This window comes from Miniopterus natalensis, chromosome 1 (assembly GCF_054644295.1).
Source record: "Miniopterus natalensis isolate mMinNat1 chromosome 1, mMinNat1.hap1, whole genome shotgun sequence".
Classification (NCBI taxonomy): domain Eukaryota; kingdom Metazoa; phylum Chordata; class Mammalia; order Chiroptera; family Miniopteridae; genus Miniopterus; species Miniopterus natalensis.
In genome coordinates, this window is record NC_142081.1 from 50,948,335 (window position 1) to 50,972,554 (window position 24,220).

Genomic DNA, 24,220 nt, shown 5'->3' on the forward strand with positions numbered 1-24,220 from the left:
GTCAAAATGGAGCCCGGCCAGCCGTGGCTCAGCGGTTGAGCGTCGACCTAGGATCCAGAAGATCGGGGTTCGATTCCTGGTCAGAGCACATGCCCAGGTTGCGGGCTCAATCCCCAGTTGGGGGCCTGCAGGAGGCAGCCAGTCAATGACCCTCTCATCATGAATGTTTCTATCTCTCTCTCTCTCTCTCCCTCTTCCTTCCTCTCTCTGAAATCAATAAAGATATACTTAAAAAAAAAAAAAAAAAAGGCAAAATGGCAGACTGAAGTTTCTATCCCAATGGATTAGTGGAAAGAGCAGACACTTTAAAAGTCCATTATTTTGGTCTATGAATTGATTATGATTAGGGTAGATTCACATACAACGCTTCCAAATATGTGTTTGTTTATCTGTATTTTGTTTAGGCTAGCATTAAAGTGTTTTCATATTAACTAACATATTTCATATCATCTAAGGAGTCAGTCTGAGATTTGGTATTTGCTGGAACTAATCATTTGAAAAATATTTACTGATAAGCTAGTATATATAAGCACTTCTCTGGTAACCAGAAAAATTTAAAACCAATTGTGTCTCTATATTTCCCTGTCTGCATTCACTGGATGAATGGACTTGTCTTAGTGCCATGCTTTTAAATCTCTCCACTGCATTTGACAGGACAGGTCACACTTTTTTCTTGAAAGCCTTTGCAACATTAATTTCCTTTAAACAACTTATAGTCTAGCTAAGGAAACTAGATATAAATACATGGAAAGTTAAGTAAAATATAGGATATATAGAATACTTCACCATCACTAAGATGTCAAAAGGTAAATTTATGATTAACTACCAAATGAATACTACTCTCCTGACAGTTAACATGTGTTGAGCACTTAGTAAGTGCTTTATTTGCTATAACTCATTCAATCCTCACAACAAGCCTATGAGGTGAGGCTATTATTATTACCACTTATGGATGTAGAAACTGAGACTCAGAGAGTTTGGGACTTGCTCGGGGTTATATAGGTACTAAGGGATGAAGCTGGGATTTAAAGCCAGGAAATTCACCTTCATGGTCTGTGCTCATAACCACTGTGTATACTGTGAAGTCAGTGAGGACTTCAGGGTCCCAACAGAGGGAAGTTTCATTATGGGCTGCTTTGTCAGGAAAGGCTTGAAGAAAGAGGAAGGATTTTGACTGGGACTTAAGTATTTGGATTGACAAAGAGAAAGGAGGTAGACTTTGTAAAGATTGGAATGCATTTTGGAGATAGTTATTATAACAAGTTGACTGCAGCAGAGGTTTAGAAAGGTTTGTGTTCTAGTTCAAGGCTTGAATATTAAGGGGTGCATTTCAGGGGTCCAGAAAAATATGGGCAAAGGCAGGGAGGCATGCATGATAACATGTGTTTGGGAGCTACACAAGTTCCATGTTGTTGGGATGTAAAGTGAAAGTTCAGGACAAGCAAGAGGATAGGGGTGGGAACACAGAAGGCCTGGTGTCCTGGTATGCTACAGGGAGTGACTGTTGTGTTTATAAACAGAGGAAGGGTGCCAGGTTTGCGTTTTAGAAAGGACTCACTGGTAGTAGAATGCAGGATAAATTTCAGGAGAGCAACACAGAGGTAAGGAGATTAGTTGGGAAGACGGTAGGGAAAAATTAGGCCAGACTAAGAGGACCTTGAATGCCAAACTAAGGAATTAATTTATTCAACATTTATTGATCATCTAGTCTATGTTAGGCACACATAGGCACTTTGGGCTGTTTTCTTATGCTAATTCTTACAGCAACCCTGTGGGTTGGTAGGTGGTATTATAACTATTTTCCAAATAAGGAAGCCAAGGCTCAGAGACATTAAGTAGTTCTGCCTGAGAACACACAGCCAAGAAGTGGCTTTTGTGTATTGCAGGGGCCAATGCAAGGGCCATTCAGCTTTGGGGAAGGACATTATACCCTAACAAATAGGCAGAGAGAGGTAGAGCAGCAGATTATAAAATTTCCTCCCTATTTAGTATAATTCCAACCAGATTTGAATATTTGACCCCTGAGTATCTCTTCAGTATTAACAAAAGGGACTTTTTACAAAACCAACTTGTCCATCCCTACAGTTAAATTGCATTTTTTCCCTTTTCACTTGTCATATGTTATTTGGCCTTAATGCATAGTTGAGCTACAGTTTCCATGCTTGGCTTTGCCATAAAATCATGTTCTCTTGGCTATAAAGTGAGTAAGTACTTCTTAACTTTTGAGGCCAAGCACCTCATTAAAAATCAGATGAAAACTATGGACTGTCTTTCAAAAAAGTACATATATGTGTATATGTTTATACACATATACATAAAGTGTTATAGCTAATTTCAGGGGATTCTTGGACCTCTTGGGGTTCAGTGGTCCGAAGTCTTTACCACATACCAGGCATTGCCTCATTTAATTATTACCACACCACTGTGAGCCTTTTTTTTTTTTTTTTTTAATATGTTTTGATTTTTAGAGAGAGAGGAAGGAGGAGGAATAGAGAGAACATCAGTGAGAGAGAAACATCATCGATTGGCTGCCTCCTGCATGCCCCCTACTGGGGATTGGTTCCTGGGTCGACACTCAACACTTAGGCAGCTGTTTCTATTATGCCCTTTTAAAAAATGAAGGATTTAGGTTAAATAACATACCCAAGACCACAAAAGAATTAAGTACCAGTTTTAGAATTTAAACCCAGGTCAATCTCACTCTAGAGTCAGGCTCTTAATGATTGTGTTATACTGCCTTTTACTTATCATAGATGAAGTGGGGGGAAACCTCCAAAAATCTTAAATAAAGATTTAAAAACTTATGGTCCAGTAACTGGGTAAAAGAAGTCTGCCTAAGACTTCTCAAACTATATAAGCAAAAATTGTTCATGAGTTAAATACATCTAGTGAACAAGAAGACTCTCCTTATTTTTTTGCCATTCCCATCAGTTTCTGTGGTTTTGGAAGGTGCTAGAAAGTGAATGCAGTTAATAGCTGAGAAGCAAATCAGGAATAGGAAATAAGTAAAATCCCTGGACACCTGTTTCACTTTTACTGCCGTGGTTTATCCAGATGCTGTGTCTTGTGCATTTTCAGGATTTGGAATATCGTCTAGATCCAAAGACCAAGGAACTGCCTCACTTAAGAAACCCTGACATCCTTGTGGGTGAAAATGACCTCACAGCCCTCAGCTATCTTCACGAGCCTGCTGTGCTCCACAATCTCAGAGTCCGCTTTATTGATTCCAAACTCATTTATACATATTGTGGTAAGTGTACCTTGCTGTCTGAGTGGACTGTGAGACGTAATGGGCATAGCCATGGAAATACTGTGCATGGGCAAGGAAGACTGTGATTGGACTTTCTCTTAGAGACAATTTCACTTCACAATTATCAAAACTATGTACCAGTGTTCATTAGCTAGCTGTACTTTATGCTGAATAAGCTCTTCTGTGAACTTATACAATTTTTGTCAAAATGAAAAGAACTGGGTCTCTCTTTTGGATCCCCTGCCCCACACACAGAATGTATATGCCAAATTCAATTCCAATTTGCCAGTTATTTTCATCTCTTTTAAAAACTAGTACATGAAGAGTAGATGTCCAAAGACTTGCCTTTGGGGCTGGTTCAAGAAGTTTAGTGTTGCCTTTTTCTCAATTACTTAGAAATTCAAGACTGACTTGACTTGTAGTGGCTTTTCTTGTTTGATCGGCTTGCCTAGGCCCCTGCTCATTGTAGTATTAGCTGCCAGGGACCCAGCTCAGGATTCTTTTTCTGTCTCTTAGAAATTAAGCATGCATGTATATGTGGCTTTGGGCCCCTTTCCCTCTTTCTTTTTTCTCTTTTTCTCTCTCGTCCCTGGCTCATTTTTCTCCACTGACTTCATATCTTTCTTTTACTAATCAATTCTCCTTTGAGACTTAGCTCCGAGGTTTCCACTCATTTCCTTCTAAGTGTATTTGCTTGGGATACCCAACTCAGTGCTGACCATTTCTTCGTTACTCCTCTGTTTTGGATAGGAACAGATATCTTTTCTTTTTAAAAGAATTTATATCTTTTATATGCTTGATATTAACTCCTTTTCTTCGCTATGTATTATCTGCATATTTATTTTTTTCAATTTTTGTCTTCCTTTTTTTGCACATTAGCTATCTTCTTGGCAAGGCCTTCCCTGCCCCACCCTCCCATCTAAATCCTACCCCAGTGTTCCTCCTCCTCATTATCTACCCTCCATTTTTGTTTAAATGTGTTCCTTTTCCTCCCTACTATCTAACCTATGATATATATTTTTCTTATTTATCTTGTTGATTATTTGAATTTCCCACTAGAATATAATATCCATGAGGGCAAAGATTTCTTTTTTTGTTTACTGTTGTAAACCTAGCACTTAAACTTGAAACATTTGGAGCTGAAAAAATATTAGTTGAATGAATGACTTCATTAAGTTAATATACACCTACTGTAGAATTTAAGGAAATACAATAAAAGTATAAAAAAGGAGCCCTTGCTGGTTCTTCTCAGTGGTTAGAGCATCGGGGTGCGTGCGGGAGGCAACCAGTCGATGTATGTCTCTCTCACATCAATGTTTCTCTCTCTCACTCCCTTCTACTTTCTCTCTGAAAAGCAATGGAAAAAAATATCCTTAGGCGAGGATTTAAAAAAAAAGAAAAAAAGGACTGGCTGGCGTGGCTCAGCAGTTGAGCATCGACCTGTGATTCAGGAGACTGAGGTTTGATTCGTGGTCAGGGCAAGTGCCCGGGGTTGCAGGCTCGATCCTCAGTAAGGGGCGTGCAGAAGGAAGCCGATCAATAACTCTCTCATCATTGATGTTCCTCTCTCTCTCTCTCCCTCTCCTTTCTTCTCTCTGAAATCAGTAAAATATATATATATATATTTAAAAAAGTATAAAAAAGGAAAAGAATTACATGCAATTCACCATTGAAAAATAACCACTATCATTTTGATTTATATCTTATATATGTATATATGTGAGAGAGCATAAATAGATATAAAATTAGAATCAGACTCTGTATAGTTTTGTGTCATATTTTCCTATGACATTTAATAATCTTTAAAAATATGATTGTGGTGGTAACACAATAGTGTGTCATATGGCTGTAACGAAATGTATTTAACCACTCTATTATATATTTTGTTTGTTTTCACTTTTTACTGAATAACATTATGATAAGCATTTTTATTTTTTAAAAAAACAAACCCTTGCATGAATCTGATTATTTCATTTGAAGTTTAATTTTTGGTTTAAATGTTATAAAAATATTTAAAGTTACTTTAACATTGTCACAATTGTCATTATTTTAAATAACCTAGTTCAGTTTTTAATTGGTGTTGTATTTAGGACTAGGTATAATGGGCTTGGAGGCAAAGGCTATGGCATATTTTGATCCTTAACAATTTGTTTGTTCAGTATTAACTGAAATTGAAATTTGTGTTAACTATGATTCTCACTTAACCAAGTTTATGCCCATTAGGATATAACTGACTACTACTTTTGCTTTTTCACTCCCTTCCCTAGGTATAGTCCTAGTAGCTATAAATCCATATGAACAGCTGCCTATTTATGGAGAAGATATTATTAATGCATACAGTGGTCAGAACATGGGTGATATGGATCCACATATTTTCGCAGTAGCTGAAGAAGCTTACAAGCAAATGGCCAGGTTGGCGGAAGCTCTGTTTATTATTTCATGACTCTTATTAGATGTGTTAATTTCTTTATTGCTGAGTTACAGATATTTTAAAGTATAGTGAATGGCAACTTATACATTATTATTAAATAAACAGCCTTGACTAGTTTGTCTCAGATGGCATGCATAATTATTAAAATAACCTACACTTGTAAAAGGACATAAGATTTTTAAAAACTGCCTTTGGAATTTCATTGTGATCCTATGACTGTGCAGGGATAGGTGCTATGCTTTGCAGATGGGTGGACTAAGGATTGGTGGTATTAAATGTCAGTGTCACTCAGCTGAGTAGCAGACAAGAACTAAAAGCTGGAAGAATCTACCTGTGTGGTAGAGCATTAAATATCAAGGAAATTGTGAATTTTTAATGTTAGCATTATGTGTTAGGGCATCAGTGATCCTGAATAACATCAGCAAAATGTCTTTGATATTAATCATAGAACCCTAACATTTTAAGAGTGGAAAATAGGAGAAAAAAGATACTTTTTAGACTAGATTGTAGTTTTAATAATACAATGTTATGTAATACAAAACTGGATGCACAGAAGAATAGTATATATTTAACTCATTTCTCCAGCCCACAGGTACGAACTTGGCATGTTATAAATATGATATGGAAACCCTCAAACAATTTGTGAAGTGGAGAGAAAACTAATACTGCAGAGGTTTTTAGTTTTTCCTTTCCAACCAGGGAGAGTTGTTTATTTATACATAATTGGATCTATGTGTGACAGAATTGTAGAATTTTTCAGTGACAGTCCATAGATGTCATTATGCCCTTTTATTAATAAAATATTATTAATACTTTTTATAACAGCAGTTATTAAGTACTGTCTTTGTGCAAGACACTGTTTATGTGCCTTCTATTTATTAACTAATTTTATCTTCACAGAACCTTCTGTTTTACTGAGGTATTACTATTACTGTCACCCTTCATTTTACTGAAAAGTTATGTAACTTTCCCAGGGCCACATAACTAGGAAGACTGATTTTCAAATTCTATTAGTCTGACACTATGAAATATTAACATATTAAATATAAAATGACTAAACATAGTTTTATACTACAGAACATGCCATATTCCAGATTCTGCTATAAAGTCGTAATGAATGTCAAAAGTTTAAGAAACTTTAAGCTTAAAATTGAGAAAATTCCATCTATGAGTATAACTTTTCCCATTAAAGTTAGAAAAGCCCAACAGTGTTTGATTTATATAGTGATCAGAGCATCGCAGTACAGTTAGCACCATACAAGTACAACCTGAGGACTACTAGGCAGAGAGGGGATTGCGTAGAGTGCTAGAGCCTAAAACTAATCTCTGAAAAATTATGTACTGCTCATAGAAAATGTTCTTCTTACATATGAAAGCTCTTCTTAATATTGTCATGGCTCTTACCATCTTTGCTACAGTAATTCACAAATAGCATTAAATTTATATGAATATTTCTTGCTTTTTCCCCTAGATTTACTTTGGTTTTCTAATGTTCGCCCCCTCATTATTCTCCTGTGGCTCAGCCACTCAGTGAGATTTATTAACTGTGAGTTTGTTTGTTGGTTTTCTCTTTGCTCAGTTTTATTCTTTACACAGTTTTACAGTATACTTCAGTCAGTTCTGATGTTAAGTTTACATTTTATATGAATAAATCTGTACTCATAAAATGTACCACAAGAGCTAAATAGACCATGTCTGCTTAGACTTATAGTCAAGAACGTTGATGTTGCAGCATCACTTGTGTTTTTTTTTTACCAAATGAAGACGTGCCATCTTTACTAGATGTGAATTATGGTGTTTTGCATTACCATTGCTCCTAGAGGCCCCTTGCATCTTCAGGGAAGGTGCAATTCATTGCTTGTTCAGTATACCTTTATTGAGCACCATCCAAGCACTGTTTGGGGTATGGGAGACAGAGCAGTGAACAAATTAGACAAAATAGAGAAAAATTCCTACCCTCATGAAGTGAGGTATGATAAACAATAAAAATAAATAAGATGCTGCCCTGGCCACTGTGGCTCGGTTGGTTGGAGCGTCGTCCCATGCACCAAAGGGTCGTAGGTTCGATTCCCCATCAGGGCATATACACAGGTTGCAGGTTTGATCCCTGGATTGAAAAAATAAATAAGATGCACAGGTTGTCACATATATTAATAAGTGGTAGTGTGAAAAATAAAAGCAAAGGAGGTAGGGAGTGCCGGGTGGGCCAGAGGGTTATGTGTAATGGATTTCAGGGAGAGCCTCATTGTAAAACTGCCTTATCTTTTTTCTAAACTTAAAAAAAATTTTCAGACTTATAAAAAGGTTGGAAAATTGTATATTCCTGAACCCCTATGACTCAGCTGCCATGTGGTACCAAGTATCCTACTTATGCAAATAGTCTGGAAGTAATGCATGCTACCTGATAAGGAGAGTTTTATGTATGCATGTAAAGGTGGATTAACTTACAGTAATTAATAGTTACCATATTTAGATGCCTACTATGTGCCAAGCATGGTGTCAACATGTTACCTCTAATCTTCATGACATCCTGGGGAGCAGAGAGATAAGGAAAGTAACTTGTACAGGCTATCATATTAATAAATAGTATCTGAGAACTGAGATTTGAATCCAGCTCTGAGGTTCTGAAGCCTTTCTTCTTTGGCATTTAATTTTCTTACTTTCAGCTTGGTGGTTCTACTCTGACACATCTATTCCTTCAAATTAACATTGTATACTTTTATTTCTACACTTTTTATTCAGCCTAGAGAATCCTTTTTCATGCTCCTTTACCTGCCTGATTTCTATTTATTCTTCATGATTCCACTCAAATTTTACTTTTAGACCATCTCAGCTCCCGGTAAATGATTCCTCTTCAGAATTCTTTATTATATGAATTTGGGACTTGCTGAGTACTGTCTACCCCATAGGGTTGCAGTAGGAATAAAATTAAGTGTAAGAGTCTGTAAAAGTTATAAACAAATATAATTAGCTATTTCTGTTATGGCATCTTTATATTAATTGCAGTAGCTCTCTACTGATGGAATAAAAAGGTCAGATTATATGAGAGGACTTGGTAGCCATGTGACAGGCTTCTGACCAGGAACTAAATGACCTCAGCATGTATCTCTAGGGAACACTTATTTTCACTTTCTGAATAGTCTCTCTGCCTCTAAAGCACAGCATTCACCAGTGCCATCACACTCTTTTGTAGTAAATATACTTCAAAAATAATACTTAATATTGTCATTGTAAAATCATTGTCTAGTATAAATCTTTTAAAGTTTAAATCTTTTCTTCTTGGGATTGATCAAAAGCAGTAATCATAGAGAGACATCAGAGTGGCTTGATTTTGACAACTGATAATAATGTAGGAAAACTCAGCATCTCTCTCATAAGGGAGGTAGGGATTAGGGATCAAGTGAAGCCACACCTTTAAGTCACCACAGTAAAAACACAGCTTTGGAAGAAAGCATTATATTATTTATATTACATGTTTTCTTTTTTTAAACAAGGGATCAAATAAAGGGAGAAGTCATTAGATTGATTGCCTGCAAAAAAGTAAAACTCTAGGATTTGTTTCACGGAACATGTTCACTTATAAGCCAAAAATTAGACCCAGGTGCTTGTATACTTTCTCAGGTAGGTGGCAACACCCAGTAGGCAAAAGAGTAAGTATTACCATGGGAGGATATATTAAATCGTGTTCTGCAGGAATCAGGTCTGAGGTTATGTTATTTAGTTTCCTCATTGATGACCTGGATATGAATTGAAAGTATGCTCATTACGTTTGCAGAGGACAAGTTGATGGTATTGGAAGATATGAATAGTATTCAATGATAAACCAGGGTAAAGTTTAAAAGGAAAAATCTGTAAAATAATACACCTGATACAAAATGAAAACTTAATAAACATAATATAAGGAAAAGCTAGAAAGACTAAATAGATATAGATATTGATACTAAACAGATACAGGTACTGAGGACCATTGAAGGAAAATAGACTAAATATAAAACCTCTCTCATCAACCCATATTGGATATTATGTCGATAAATAATTTTTTCCTGGGGTTTCAAGTGCCTCCACATAGTTTAATTCTCAGTTCTTTTTTCTCACATTCTCCTAATAACTATGTAAGAGTCAATTCAGGCATGACCTCCTCTAGAAAATGTTTCCTGACATCCCTTCTTATCCCAGAAATTCTATGCCCTTCCTCCATGCTTTCATAGTATCCTGGATAGACCTCTTTTCTAGCAATTTCTCCACTGTGTTTTAACTGGACTTTTCACTCTCCCTCAATAAGCTATGACTCTGAAGTCTTTTATCTTCATAAAGTGCTTGGCACATTGTGGCTACTCATTACGTGTTGGTGAATGAAAGAACAAAGCCGTATTTTTAGGTGGGGGCTTTTAGTCCACATAAGAGCCTCTGAGCCACCATTGACTGAAACAGGTCAAAAGAGCTCAGCTCTACTCCAAGGCACCCAGTACTCAGGCTCCTTAGAATCAGTGTAGAGGCCCCTGAGGGGACTAGCCAAGCCCGAAGTCTTAAATCTTTGGTTTATGCATCCCTAGGGTGCTCCAGATTGATCTGTCCTTGATGAGGAGTATCGGATCTTTGTTCCTTAACTTGGTTTTTATCAGGCCCTTAACGTAACATCTACATCCTAAAAGTAGGAAAAAAGGCTCTTATAAGGACAAGAGCACCCAAAGTATTATAAATAGCAACTGGTCAGCTAATCAAAGTTTCAAAGAATTATAAATTATTTACATGAATATAACAATCTAAAGGCCACACAACTAAATAGATCCAGAGACATAGAAGCATGGAACAGCCTGATGAATCTTAGAAGGAAGGCGGGGATGGGTGGGTGGGTGGGGAGAGATTAACTTAAGAATTTATATGCACATATGCATAACCCATGGACACAGACAACAGTGTGGTGAAGGCCTTGGGGGGGTGTGGTGTTGGGTGGAGGGGGTCAAGTGTTGGAAAAAAGGGAACATCTGTAATACCTTTAAACAATAAAGATAAATTAAAAAAGAAAACAAATGTAAAGGCCACAGCTTAAATGAAACCATAAAATTTTTATTCCTGATTTTGTCTGTTTCTCCCCATCTTTGTCATATTCCTTTTGTTTTTTCCCTTTGTGTGTCCCTATGATGTTCTACCCTTCTCCCTTCTGTGTCTCTACTTGGCTCCTCACTTCTGTCTGTCTCTACTCTTGTCCTGTATTTTTGGCATTTCTTCCTATGGCCACGTGGAATTGAAAAACATTTTAAAGACCTTATTGTACTTTATAAAGATTTTTTATTCCTGTTCTTAATTTAAAAGCAAGTCAGTGGATTATTTTACATTTTCCTCTTTGTAGTCCTTTATTGATTTTGGCCATTTCTAATTCAGGGGTTCCCCAGAGAAGAAATGTTGCCTATCTTACATATTGCCATTCAAGACTATCTGAGTATCAGTAAGCCTGTCCTGTTCCAGTTGCAAGAGTTTGCCCTTGCTTACATTGCAGGGTATGGCCAATCCAACATCTAAAAAATCAACTGCAAAGTGGCTCGATCCCCGGCCCTGGTCAGGGCAGGGTGCATGCGGGAAGCAACCAGTCCATGTGTTTCTCTCACATCGATGTTTCTCTCACTGTATCACTCTCTTGCTCTCTCTTGCTCTCCTCCCTTCCACTCTCTGAAAAGCAGTGGAAAAACTATCCTCAGGTGAGGATTAAAAAAAAAATCAACTGCAAAATTAGTTTGACTTTTAGATCATAGTATTTTAGCTGTTGAGGGGTCCTTAAGATGCCATTTAACCTTAAAGGTGAGAAAACTGTGACCCAGAGAGGTCATATAATTGCTCAAAGCCATGAAGCTGGTAAATGACAAAGCTAGGACTGGAATCTGGACTCAGAGAAGTTTATATAATGCAAGATTGATACTTATTTATATATTGGAATGCTCTACTAGGCCTGGGGAAAAAAGAATTCTGTCTGCCAAAAAGTCAGGCATAATAAAGTAAGAAATAATAAAGTCCCTTAAAAACATTAAAAAACTGTAGCATTCATTTTTTAACTGGTGCTGGGGTTGTGTCATTTGCATCTTTCGAATTCTTCCTTTATGAGTTACTGTTTCTCTATGCCTTTGATGAGGTCTTAATGTTCTTCAAAATCTGCATGAGCTCTTTGAGTAATAACGATATTATCTTTTATCTAAAAAAAAAAAAAAAAATTAAGTCCCTTAAAAACATTAAAAAACTGTTGGTTATATGAGTACAGGATCCTAAACTGTGGAAAAGAAAATGTGTCTGGCATGTGCTTGACATCAGAATGTACATGAGTGTTTATACAAATCTCTGATTTGTTTGAATAGTTCTTGATCTTACTGCCTTTAATATTTTTCATGAGACTAGTGGCAGCTTTCTTAGCTTGTTTGCTATTAGAAGTGCTGGGAGAATTTTGTCAAGTTTAGCTATCACACAGGGTGTAGTGACAGAACTGATGATGCAAGAAGTAGAAAGAGGTAATTTTTCTAACCATATTGTACAAGGTAATATGAGGACTGCTAATACTGTTTCTTGATTAATGTATTGAAAAAGATAAATTCTGAGGACATTGTAACTGATGAAAAGAAAGGACATTGGCACCACAAGAAGAACTATTTTACTAGAGTGATTCTTCTTGAAATCAGCCATGAATGAACAGAGGCAATGGGAGTATCCAGTACAGTCTAGAAATTCAAGTAAAAAGGAAATGAGATAAGTATGACGTACAAGGAAGCTTCACAAACACAGGATTACGTGCAAGCTTGTTCTATAAGAATTGGATGTCCCTTAGTGTGTTACCAAGGTCCTCCTGATTGTCCCCACAATATAGAAGTCAGACTCAGGAACAGCTGCTACATGGCCCTGGTAGTGTCATGTGAATGTGCTTAATCGGGCCTGCGCTGTACTTTTCACAGTCTGTGAAATTAGACAGTAACCCTCATTTTCTCAAAAGAAAAAGAACCCTTTCCTTAGGAAAGTTCTAAATTTCTACTTTGGAAATTTATTATCAGGTACATTTTGTATCTCTTAAACCATCTGCCTTTCTCAATAATGACTACCACAACCTTTGTTCAGACTTCCCTAATTTTTCATCTGGACCCTTTGCCACCATATCCCACGTTGCTGCCGGAGTGATTTTACTAAATGGGTTGTGTTATTTTCTGTTTAAAACCTTCCAGTGGCACTCCATAATCTTTAGGTAAACTTCAAATTCCTTAACATCTCATGTAAAGCCTTTATGATTCAGTCTTGCTAACTTCTGCAGCCTTATCTGTAATTAATCCATGTGCCAGCCAAAGTCACTTATCCGCCTTTTCCTAACTTCTCATGCATTTGAGCTTTCATTTATGATATCTCCTTTCCCTGTAATGTTCCCTTCCTAACTTTCTCATTCCTTACTTGCTTTCTTCTCCTCATTTCTAGACCTTGCTCAGGTATCATTTCCAGGTAGTCTTCCGTGATCACCTCCTCTTTCTCTCTGTGCTCCATCTTGAGCACATATATTATAATCTTGAAATAGTTGTCTGTCTTTCCTATTAGACCATTGACCACTTGAGGATGCAGATCATGGTTTATGTAACTTTTATCTCTAGTATTTAGCACAGTGTTTGTCAAGTAGTAGGTGTTTGATAAATATTTATTGGATAAGTAAATCTCTTTAAAGGTAAAAAGATAATCTTCTGTAGTATAATAACCTCCCCCATCTTGTGGCCTTGTAGGATAGTTCCACTAAAAACCTTTGAAGTCTTCTTGTCTCTTTGTAAATTAAGAGCACAATTGATACCACCTTTATGTACTTGCTCAGTTATTTTGATGAATTAAAGCTGACTGCTTGTTTTGTCTCAGAACGTGGGAGTTTCTTGCTTCTGTCCTAGTACAAGTCATAGACAAAGTAGAGAGACTGATTCCTAGGCTTGTTTGTTCATTGAAGTTCAAGTTACTTACTAATAATCAATACAAATTTATTGAGCATTTGTAACATGTCAGGCTCTGGACTAGGTGCTGGATATTAAAGATGACATAGGTCCTTATCCTCAAAGAAATGATAGTCTTATGAAAAAGTTCATCTATGTAGAGTTTTTGAGTCATTGTGTGAATGAAGTAAAGAAATAATAATGATAGTCTTTGAATTCTGACATACATGAACAGACAGCCAATGAATGAAGCATTTCTTCTCTGGTATTGAGGATATTTTAGTAGAAGCTGGAGCTTGCGGAAGATACTACTTTATGAACCATTAGCTAGTAAATAGTTTGTAATTTTAATTAAATAGGATTTTTTTCTAAATTCCTTTGCTGTGGCTCCTTTCTCTTCTGAGGTGGCTGATGACAGTCCTGTAAGATACCAAAATAATTTTCTAGAAATAGATATGTTTGAAATATGTATATACAAAAAATTCAGAGATTACAGATTTACCCTTAGATGTGATGCTTTCTGATTTAATGCTTGATATCTTTTCTTCTTTTCTGTTCATTGTTAGTTTATAAGTTATTTTTATTAGGGAATATCATTCTTAAGTTCTTTCCCACGTAGTTGCATGTATGAACTGTGGAAGCTCACCATGGCTCATTGATGGGAACACAGAGGAAATAATGTTAATTACATTCAGAGTGGGTAGCATTGTCAGTTACTCTTCTTTGTTTTACAGAGATGAACGAAATCAGTCCATCATTGTAAGTGGAGAGTCTGGGGCAGGAAAAACAGTCTCAGCTAAGTATGCCATGCGCTACTTTGCAACTGTAAGTGGTTCTGCCAGTGAAGCCAATGTTGAGGAAAAGGTCTTGGCCTCCAACCCCATCATGGAGGTAAGATAGCAGCAGCAGCCTTGCCTTCTTACTATATTCTCTTGTTAAGAAACATGTAAAAAAACCCTGCTTGATACAGCACATGTGAGAAAGTCTGGGATCTCCCAGCCACTAAATGTAGGAAAATACTTCTTTACATGTTAGTAAGAGATCTTGGAGCAGTAAATATTCGGGAAGGTAGATATTTTGAGTAAAGTTCAGCTGTAGAGGCATCTACTTTATTTAATAATCCTGCATTTTTAGCCTAGCATTAAATTATTGCCTCTAAATACCTGGGAATGGTACTTCATTTCCTGAAGTTTCTTTCTCCTACTTAATTGGCTAAAATCTGTTGTTCTGTGTTCTAGACTATAAGTTACTAATTTCCCCTCAATCCTGGGATCTTATTTAAGTTCCTTCCAGAACATAGGATTCACTGTGTTCAAGCATGAATGAGTTTCATTATTCCTTTACCCACATTTCATTTTCTGTACTTAGTCCAACCTGTTTAGCCATATAATTTTAATTTTTCCCCAGATTTGAACTATAAACTTAAATCATGATCTTGTAAACACTTCCCTTCTTGTTTCTGTCAAGCATATCACACAATTTTAGGTTTGAAAAAGAAATTCAATAACTATAAATTCTTGAGAAAGGAAGAACTATGAAAGGCTTTCCTTTTAAAAGTGGAATATGTATATTAAGTAGAAATGCTTATGCCAAAGAAAATGGACCTATTTGTGTGAGAGTTTGAGTATTTTAGGATTGATAACTAGAGAATTATTTGTCTAATATGATTCTAGGAAAGTTACATTTTTGTAAGTAGTCCCATTAAATGGAGAAAAAGAAGTCTTATTAAATGGAGAGAAATTAGTTTGCAGAAACAAACCTTATTAAAAGTTGAAGTCAGCATATTTTATTCCTGTTTTTTCCTTTGTCAAGGCTTATTTGTCACCCAAACACAGATGGAGTTTAGAACTGGCCTCGTGCACCCGTGGTACAAGTGGTTTTTGCAATAATCAGCCCAGAGGTAATTGTGCCTGGTTTGCAGTGCTGTGTGTGACACTTCAGAACAGATGCTGTGACCCTTTGCCTATAGGGCTGCCTCCTAGAGCTGCAGGACTTCTGTTCTTGGGGAAGTGAAGAGGCCTCCTGGGCTGGGTGCACTATGGAAAGAGAACTGGAAAAGTTTTCTGAAATAGCATGGACAGGAGGAAACAGAAGTTTGTGCCAAAAGAGAGTAGTAAAGATTTTAAGCAACTATTAAGATTTTGAAGAATTTAAGCTATAGTAATGGAGGCCACTAGTATTAATACCAGGGAAATTCGACCTTTAGAACCAGTTTTGGGATTTGGCTCAGGAAAGAACAGGGCTTTGCTTCCCACCATTATTTGGGACTGTTTTTGTCATGACAATGAGTTCTTGATATTGGACAATAGTTTAGCCCATCCTTAGACCCTAATGTTAGAATGTGCTAGTCTTCACTGTGCTGGCATCCAGGAATCCCATCTTTTCTAGGCGTGGACTGTATAATAATGTAAGTCTGGAATGAACCTGCTGGAATATGTCAAGTTGAAAGAAATAGTTTATGACCTCTTTCCAAAAATAGCTTCATTGGTTTTTCTATAACACAGATTTTAGTTGTGTTAGTAGGAGTAATATTGAAAATTTCGAATGGCCACAGAGACTACTTTTAAAAAAATAATATATCTTTATTGATTTCAGAGAAAGGAAGGGAGAGGGAGAGATAGAAACATCAATGATGAGAGAGTCATTGATTGGCTGCCTCCTGCACACCCCCTACTGGGGATCGAGCCCGCAACCCAGGCATGTGCCCTGACTGGGAATTGAACCGTGACCTCCTGGATCCTAGGTCGATGCTCAACCCTTGAGCCACGCCTGGCCGGGTCAGAGACTACTTTTTAATGTGCTCTTATAAGGAACTTACCCTGCTTGCTAGGATGAGCAAAAAAGGGTAAAGCCATCAGTTATGCTTAGCTACTTCCAAATATAGTGTTGTTTAGTTTTTCTTTAAGAATTTGGAGAAAGAAAATTTGGTAAAGAGAGAACTAATTTTCAACAACTATCAGTGAAGGCATCCCAATTTGAAAGATTAAAATGGAATATGGCCTGAAGAATGGTGACAAAGGGTTTATAGTACAAGAAAAACACTCACATAGGTACAATATTGAATATGTGGCCCAGAAAATTTGTAGCTTTAAACCTGCTCCAAGACAGTGTCTCTGTATCAGAGCCCTTTCCTGTGATATAGAGAAAGGTGAGTCCGGTTCGCCAGTGATCTGCTGACACTCCTCATTGGATAATGAGCTTTCTTCATGGTTAACATCACACCCCAGTGGCTAATGGGACTTGCGAATTATCCTTCAGAAAGCCAGCTCCTCACGCTCAGCGTGGATGGGCTCCTTTTGCAAAATACAAATGATGTACAAAGAAGTGATCTTTTTGCTCTATTTTATCAAATTTTCTCTCTCCTGGAAATTTTTGTCCTAAGATGGGGACAGGGAAGATTCTTGGAGCACATTGGGTCTTTCTTAATTGTCCTTTTTCATCTTCAGTAACTGTAGTTGAAGAGCTTCATCTCCATTTAGTAAAGAAGAATAAATTACTCTACATTTTACTGAAATCAACAGTAAAATCAAGACCACAAATCTCCTCCTTTCCTTTAGCAATTTCTTGCTGATTGAAATGAAAATAGCATTAAGGGAGGTTGTTGTGAATACAGCTCTTATAAGGCAGAGGAGACAGGGAGAATGGACAAAGGTATTGTTTATATATAGAACCTTCTTTCTTTTTTCTTTTTGTTTTTTTCCCCCTCATTCAAGGATATTTTTCCATTTTTTAGAGAGTGGAAGGGAGGGAGGGAAAGAAGGAGGGGGGAGAGAAAGGGAGAGAAACATTGATGGGAGAGAGACATCGATTAGTTGCCTCCTGCACACTCTTGACCAGGAATCGAACCCTTGACCCTTTGGTGTGCGAGCCGATACACTAACCACTGAGAACACCGACCAGGGCTATAGAACCTTCTTTCCATATCAGGTTCAAAGCTTAGAATCATAATGTTTTATTTTTTAAAAGGACCCTAGAGCTCATCAATATCCTAGTCACTTTATACTTGGGGACACTGAAGCTCCTCAAAAGATTGAATGATGGCAAGTTGGTAGTAGGGCCTGGTGTGATACCCAGATCTTTAGACTTCTGTTTCATTGGCTTCTTCTCCCATTTTTTGCTCTACGTATAAATACCTTTTACTCAAAGACAAAGGAGTATGTTTCAACCCTTGCCTACTCACTGTCTCTTCCCATTGAGTGTAGTATTGTTTGGGCAGGTTGGCCATGCTAACTTCCATTCTGAGGGGAGGGGAGAGAGATGCCATATGGAAGGTGGCGTAAGTAAGGGCGAGAGGGGAAGCTGTGGCTCACCTTTCCCAACTTGCTTAGATGCTGGCAGGAAAGTACTTAGGACAGTGCTGTGTAAGCACTAAGTAATTACTTCTGCTGCTGCCAGTGCTGCTGCATGTAACCCCTCATTTGCCCTTTGACAGAATATAGGGTGCTGAAAGAAAATTCCACATTTATCATTAACATTCTTTTCTAAACAAAATAAAAATAGTGGGAATATACAGAGATTTTTTGCTGTGTTTTTGTAATAAGAAGGGGAGCCCTGGCCGGGTGGCTTAGTTGGTTGGAGCGTCGTGCCATCCACCAAAAGGTTGTGGGTTTGATTCCCCGTTGGGGTGTGCACGGGAGGCAACTCATCAGTGTTTCTCTCTTACATTGGTGTTTCTCTCTCTCTCTCTCTGATCAATAAAAAAGCCTATCCTCCAGTGAGGATTTAAAAAAAAGAAAAAAGAAGGGGAATATTTGAATAAATACCTTTATTGTTAAATTATGTTAGGCTATATTAGATCCCCCTGTTATTTTGCTGGGGAGGTAGCATTGAATCATCCTCTCCATTGAAAATGTTAATCTGAAATATAGCAGTATTCTCCCTGCCAAAACAAAATAGAGCAATACCTGCCCTGCATTTCAGAGCGAAAATACATTTTCTTTGATGGAGTAGAGATTCTAATGTGTTGACTTTTGTGACTGTGTTACTGTTTTTATCACTTATATTTGTATTGCTTTTTTTTTTAACACTCCAGAGCATTCAGACCTTTCTCACTGCTGTGGTTTCAATATACTAATCTTGATAGTCATAGGCTTTGCACAAGTGAAAGATATTAATTTTATGAAATTATCATATTAAACATGTAATATATGCATTATATGAACACTTGCTTTTCTAACTATACCATGTTTTTTGCTTGGCCTTGAAAGAAAAATGGTACCTAAATATTACCTAAATCAGAAAACAGAACCTATGCCATTTTAATTTTTAAGATTATATTAAAAATTTAGAAGGAAGCTACATTCTCTGCATCCTGTAGCAGATGTTTTGCAAGTTAGATATACCTACCAAAATCCAAAGCCAAATTTTACTGTCTCTGGTTTCTGAAGATGGTTTTGAATGGAGGGAGTAATTACTAATTCTCCACAAGTAAGCAGCCCAGCTGGACTTTTTTGTTGTCACAGGATAAGCTGATGGAAACGTCTGGCTAAAGAGATCCTGAACATAGAACAACATTTTCAGAAGAATACTAATTTGGTCTGTCCAGCTTATTTACATAAAACAGACTAAGTTTTTAAAGAAATCAAAACCCTAATGTTTAACCAAGAGGGCCTGTGCCTTGGAAGCTCCCAGTGCCATCTCTTCTGTTTCTTTGCTGGCATGAATGAACATGTTCAGATTCCACCAGTGGCACATGAAGACCTCCCAGCTGCAGGTTCAGGTTTACTGTTCATGAAAATAATTTGTGTGAGAATAACAAGGCAGATGCAAACTATCAGTATATACCTGTGTGGCTGTGCAGTGAATAAAACATACACTTGTGCCTGCAAAGGCGATATTGGTTCTGGTCTTAAAAGAATCAGTTTTAAAGGGCTGTGTTCTGTCCTTTCCCTGAACCAACTCTGTAAATGCCATGTTATGAATTGCACTTCCAAAAGGTGGTTTAACTTTGGGTGATGGGCACACAGTGCAATAAATGGATCTTGTATCATAGAAATGCACACTTGAAACCTATATAACCCTTTTAACCAGTGTCACCCCAATACATTTATTTTAAAAATAATAAAATCTTATTTTTCCCCCTTGCTTCTTAGTCAATTGGAAATGCTAAGACAACCAGGAATGATAATAGCAGCCGTTTTGGGAAATATATTGAGATTGGTTTTGATAAGAGATATCGAATCATTGGTGCCAATATGAGAACTTACCTTTTAGAGAAATCTCGAGTGGTGTTCCAGGTAAGCTGGGCATGTACACATATATACTTGTGTTAGGTTGCCAGATTATTCCAGAGCTTATGCTTGCTGGTTTGCATTATATTTTCAGATGCTCTTGAGTGTATTATGACATTAGTGCAAACCACACTTGGACTGAAACATAAAATGATGCCTGTCAGAGGCAGGAAAAACCCATTAGACTAACAATCTTTGGGTCTGGGCACTAGTGTAGGTTTAATATTTTTTATTTTTTCCTGCAGATGCTTGTAGGATAAACTTAGTTAAGAAAAGGTGCTATTAGTTTAGTCTTGTCTGTCATATATCTCAATTGATAGGAAAGACATTGGTTTATGCCTTCAGTGAGCTACAGTTTGAACTCAGTTTAAGAAAAATAAATTATCCCTGTTCTCTTTCCTTTTTCTTCTCCTCTCTTAGAATATGATACTATTCAGATAGAATAATGAGGGTTAAAAAAATCTTCACAAGTTATTAGTGAACTACTGTCAAAGAACACACTCAAGTTTATATATCTTTGCAGGATATTCTTCACATTTCTGCTTCCGGTACTTTTTTATCTCTAAGTGGGAAATACTGTAGGTGTATAGCATGGGTAGGCATACATTGATATATTTACAGGCATACTTAGGAAATGTCTTCTGATCATTGGAAAACACCTAGTAGAGAGCTGCTGCTGCCCCACTGCAGGCTGTGAGATCAGGGTTTCTGTAGCCCCTAATTGGAAGCCCACTGCACTGAAGTTCAGATGCCACTGGCACTGCCATGTCGCAGTACCTACAATTTCCATTGCACAAGTCTGTTATGGCTTTGAAAGTGCCTGGAACATACTAAGAGTCCTGAGTTTGGGCAGCCTGCACCTACCCTGGCTCTACCCTGGCTTTGACTTTGGGGATGTGCCTGATTTGTGGCCACCTAAAGTATAATACCCAATTTATATAATGAAGCAATAGTCACTCTTCTCCATTGTTTTAATATGTAGGTACACACAAAGCAATGTTAACATGTAACATATATACTTGTATAGGGATTTTTTTAAAAATACTTAGAAGCCAAAAGAAAGAATGGGGGAAATATGTAGATATAAGAGAAAATTAGGTTTAAATAGTACAGATTTGATTGATAAGTAAACAATTAAAGGTTAAGTGGGTATGGTTACCAGAGGCGAGTAAGGGCTTAAGACAGAATGTTAAGGCCTAATCCTGTCTTATCTAGAGATGTTGAAGTTATTCTAGTTGTTCCCCAATCCCCAGGACTAAATAATATTGAGAATATTTGGTGTGTCAGACTTAGTCAGATGAGCATAATTGATACTGTCCTTCATATACAAAGGACCAAAGCATTTCGTTAGTTTTTCTAGTTATCTGTGAGCCAAATTACTCAGTCTTTTGTCTAATCATGTTTATAATCATTTGGTATATTGTTAATTTGTTCCATGTCTTCTGTTCCTGTAATAGGTTTTCTTTACTTGACATCAGCCCCCTTTGGGCATCAAACCTGACCTTGGCCTTGCTGTTTACTTTAGTCAGCTGAATACACTGCAGAATTCAAGGATATGATAATAGAGTACAAGGATTCAATTTTGCATGAATATTATTACAGTATTATTATAACTGTATTTTAAAGATATATATGTAGAAAAAGATTCAAGAAATACTAAGAAATTATTTTGGACTTGTACATGATTTATTTTCTATTTTATAAAATATTTTTATTGATATTAAAAAATATAAGCCAAAATACAGAAGATGTAGTGCATTTATGAATTTTGTAAAACAACCACAGTAGTCTAGTCTAAATTATGGCAAAGACAAGATATTCATTCAAGGTGTTAGGAAGTCCATTAATCTAAGAGGCACTGTGAGAAAATATTAAGTATTCTAAAAAAATGGTTTTAGCTTCCCCTAAAGACAATGATCTCGTATGTCAATGGCATATGTCAAGCTGTTCACGAATTCAGAAAGCATTGCTATCAGATATTTTATGTTGAATGTGACCAACAGATGCACACTCACCCATTTGCACATGGCTAATAAATCATAAGATTTAGTAATCATAAATACATATTAGGAAATTTTGGGAAAGGACAATTTATTGCACTGAGGTAATTAAATATTAAAATTTTAGCTTAAGATAGAATTTTCTGAGTTTTAGATTAAAATGCTGTCATTGAAAATTCTTATTTTAAAGGCAGAAGAGGAAAGAAACTACCATATCTTCTATCAACTTTGTGCCTCAGCAAAGTTACCTGAATTTAAGATGCTGCGATTAGGTATGAATATGGCATTAGATTTATTGCACTAGTATTGTTTTCTGTTAAATTATGTTAATTATGAGTTGATAAGCTTACTTGTTCTGGAGGAGATTATCTCATACTGAAATATTTATGGATGATTGGAATATAACTGATTTAGGAAAGGACTGTTCATTTCACCAATTAAGATAAATAAACTATAAACATTTTACTTTATTATTTAATTTTTAGTTTTGTATCAAAATATAACTGAAAGCACAGGCATTGGAAGTCCTGACTCTATACACTCAACTGTGCTATCATTGCTCCTAATTCAGAGTATAGACAAAAGGGTAGAAGTCTTTTTCATAGGCTGCAGATCTTTTATCTTCTTTCTTATTTGCAGGAAATGCAAATCACTTTCATTACACGAAGCAAGGTGGCAGTCCTGTGATTGAAGGAATCGATGATGCGAAGGAGATGGCACATACCAGGCAGGCCTGCACTTTGCTAGGTAATGTGATTTTATTCTTGAGCTCTTTTGAGCAATAGCTTTTTGACTCATGCAACATTTGTTTGGAACATTGGCTTAGCTTCATGTTAACTCATGTGTATTGTTGGACAGCAAATGGGCACAAGGCTTTTTTGGGGGGGTGATGGGAACTGTTCTAAAATTAGATTGTGGTGAACGTTGCACAACTTTGTAAGTTTACTAAAAATCATTGAATTGCATACTTAAAACGGAGAATTTTAAGGTTTGCAAATTATCCTTCAATAAAGCTATTTTAAAACACATTTGGGACAAGGGAGGTAGGACTAACTCTGCTTAAGTTTTTGCAAAATCTAAAGCCTAGAGATAAATGAAATGGGTTCCTATACAAACTCATATTTTGCAGGGTTGTTTTTTTTCTTTTTCTTTTTTCTTCTTAAATATGTTTTAATTGATTTTATAGAGAAAGGGAGGGAGAGGGAGAGAGAGAAACATTGATGAAAAACATCAGTCAGCTGCCTCCTGCATTCTCCCTACTGGGGATTGAGCCCGCAACCCTGGGCATGTGTTCTTTTTTTTTAAAATATATCTTTATTGATTTCAGAGAGAGGAAAGGAGAAGAGAGAGAGACAGAAACATCAGTGATGAGAGAGTCATTGATTAAGCCCACAACTGGACATATGCCCTGACTGGGAATTGAACCCCGATCACCTGGATCCTAGGTCAACGCTCAACCGCTGAGCCATGCCCGGCCAGGCTGGGCATGTGCTCTGACCGGGAATTGAACCAGTGACATCTTGGTGCACCAGATGCAACCAACTGAGCCACACCAGCTGGGCTAGGTTTTTGTTTTGTTTTGTTTTGTTTTATGTGGCTGAGTTGGCTGGATAACAAAACAATGTATTACCTGTAGTTTATTCTGTTTTTGAAATGCACTGTCTTGTTTCTAATATTTAAAAAATATTGGGTCTACATATAAATAAATAATTCTTTAGAACTGTAATGTACGACTTCAATGGTAAATTATTTATTTAAGAACCTCAGAATATGAATAAATTCAAAATCATATGTTGGTAATTTGAGGGATACCCTGGAGTGAATTAATTTAACTTAAAAGCATTGCTAATCAGAGTATGGTCCAGGATGACCCTAGAGCTTGTAAACATTCAGAATGTCAGACCTACCTTAGACCTCCTGAATCAGAATCTGCATTTGAATAAGAGCCATTGGTGATTCATCTGCATATTAAATTTTGAAAAACACCGCTTTAAATAGAAAATTAGAGATTTGAAAAAGCCATAACGCAGGAGATGGCAAAAACATTCATTATAAGATCAGTGCTCAGTTCCCCTGGATATGATTACATATTTGGAAATAATTTTACTATATTTACTTGCATATACATATATCTAACATTCTGGAAATTCTTGCCTTATTGAAAAATGAAGCCAGATCTCATAAAAAGCCTAGAGCTGTTCAGCTTTTTTATCCCCCCTCATCCTTCAGATCCTGCTCTAATGCTGCAGTCGGACACTCGCTCATCAGGGTGGAGTACAGCAGCATCCTAAACACTTCTAAATCTTGGGGTCTCTTTGACTTACACTTGGTCTGTAGTTAAAAGAAGTTATTAAATAATCTGACTTAAAACAACCTTA

General features: G+C 36.8%; 1 protein-coding gene across 3 annotated transcripts in view; it reads left to right on the forward strand.

Moving 5' to 3' along the window:
• Nucleotides 1-24,220, forward strand: part of MYO5A (myosin VA) — a 168,517-nt gene that overhangs the window by 60,528 nt on the left and 83,769 nt on the right. For all 3 annotated transcript variants that reach the window (XM_087821400.1, XM_087821398.1, XM_087821399.1), the window contains exons 3-8: nucleotides 3,079-3,250; nucleotides 5,518-5,662; nucleotides 14,347-14,503; nucleotides 19,705-19,848; nucleotides 22,033-22,114; nucleotides 22,482-22,589. In XM_087821400.1, coding sequence (XP_087677526.1) covers nucleotides 3,079-3,250; nucleotides 5,518-5,662; nucleotides 14,347-14,503; nucleotides 19,705-19,848; nucleotides 22,033-22,114; nucleotides 22,482-22,589 — 808 coding nt within the window. The remainder of the gene's footprint in view (nucleotides 1-3,078; nucleotides 3,251-5,517; nucleotides 5,663-14,346; nucleotides 14,504-19,704; nucleotides 19,849-22,032; nucleotides 22,115-22,481; nucleotides 22,590-24,220) is intronic.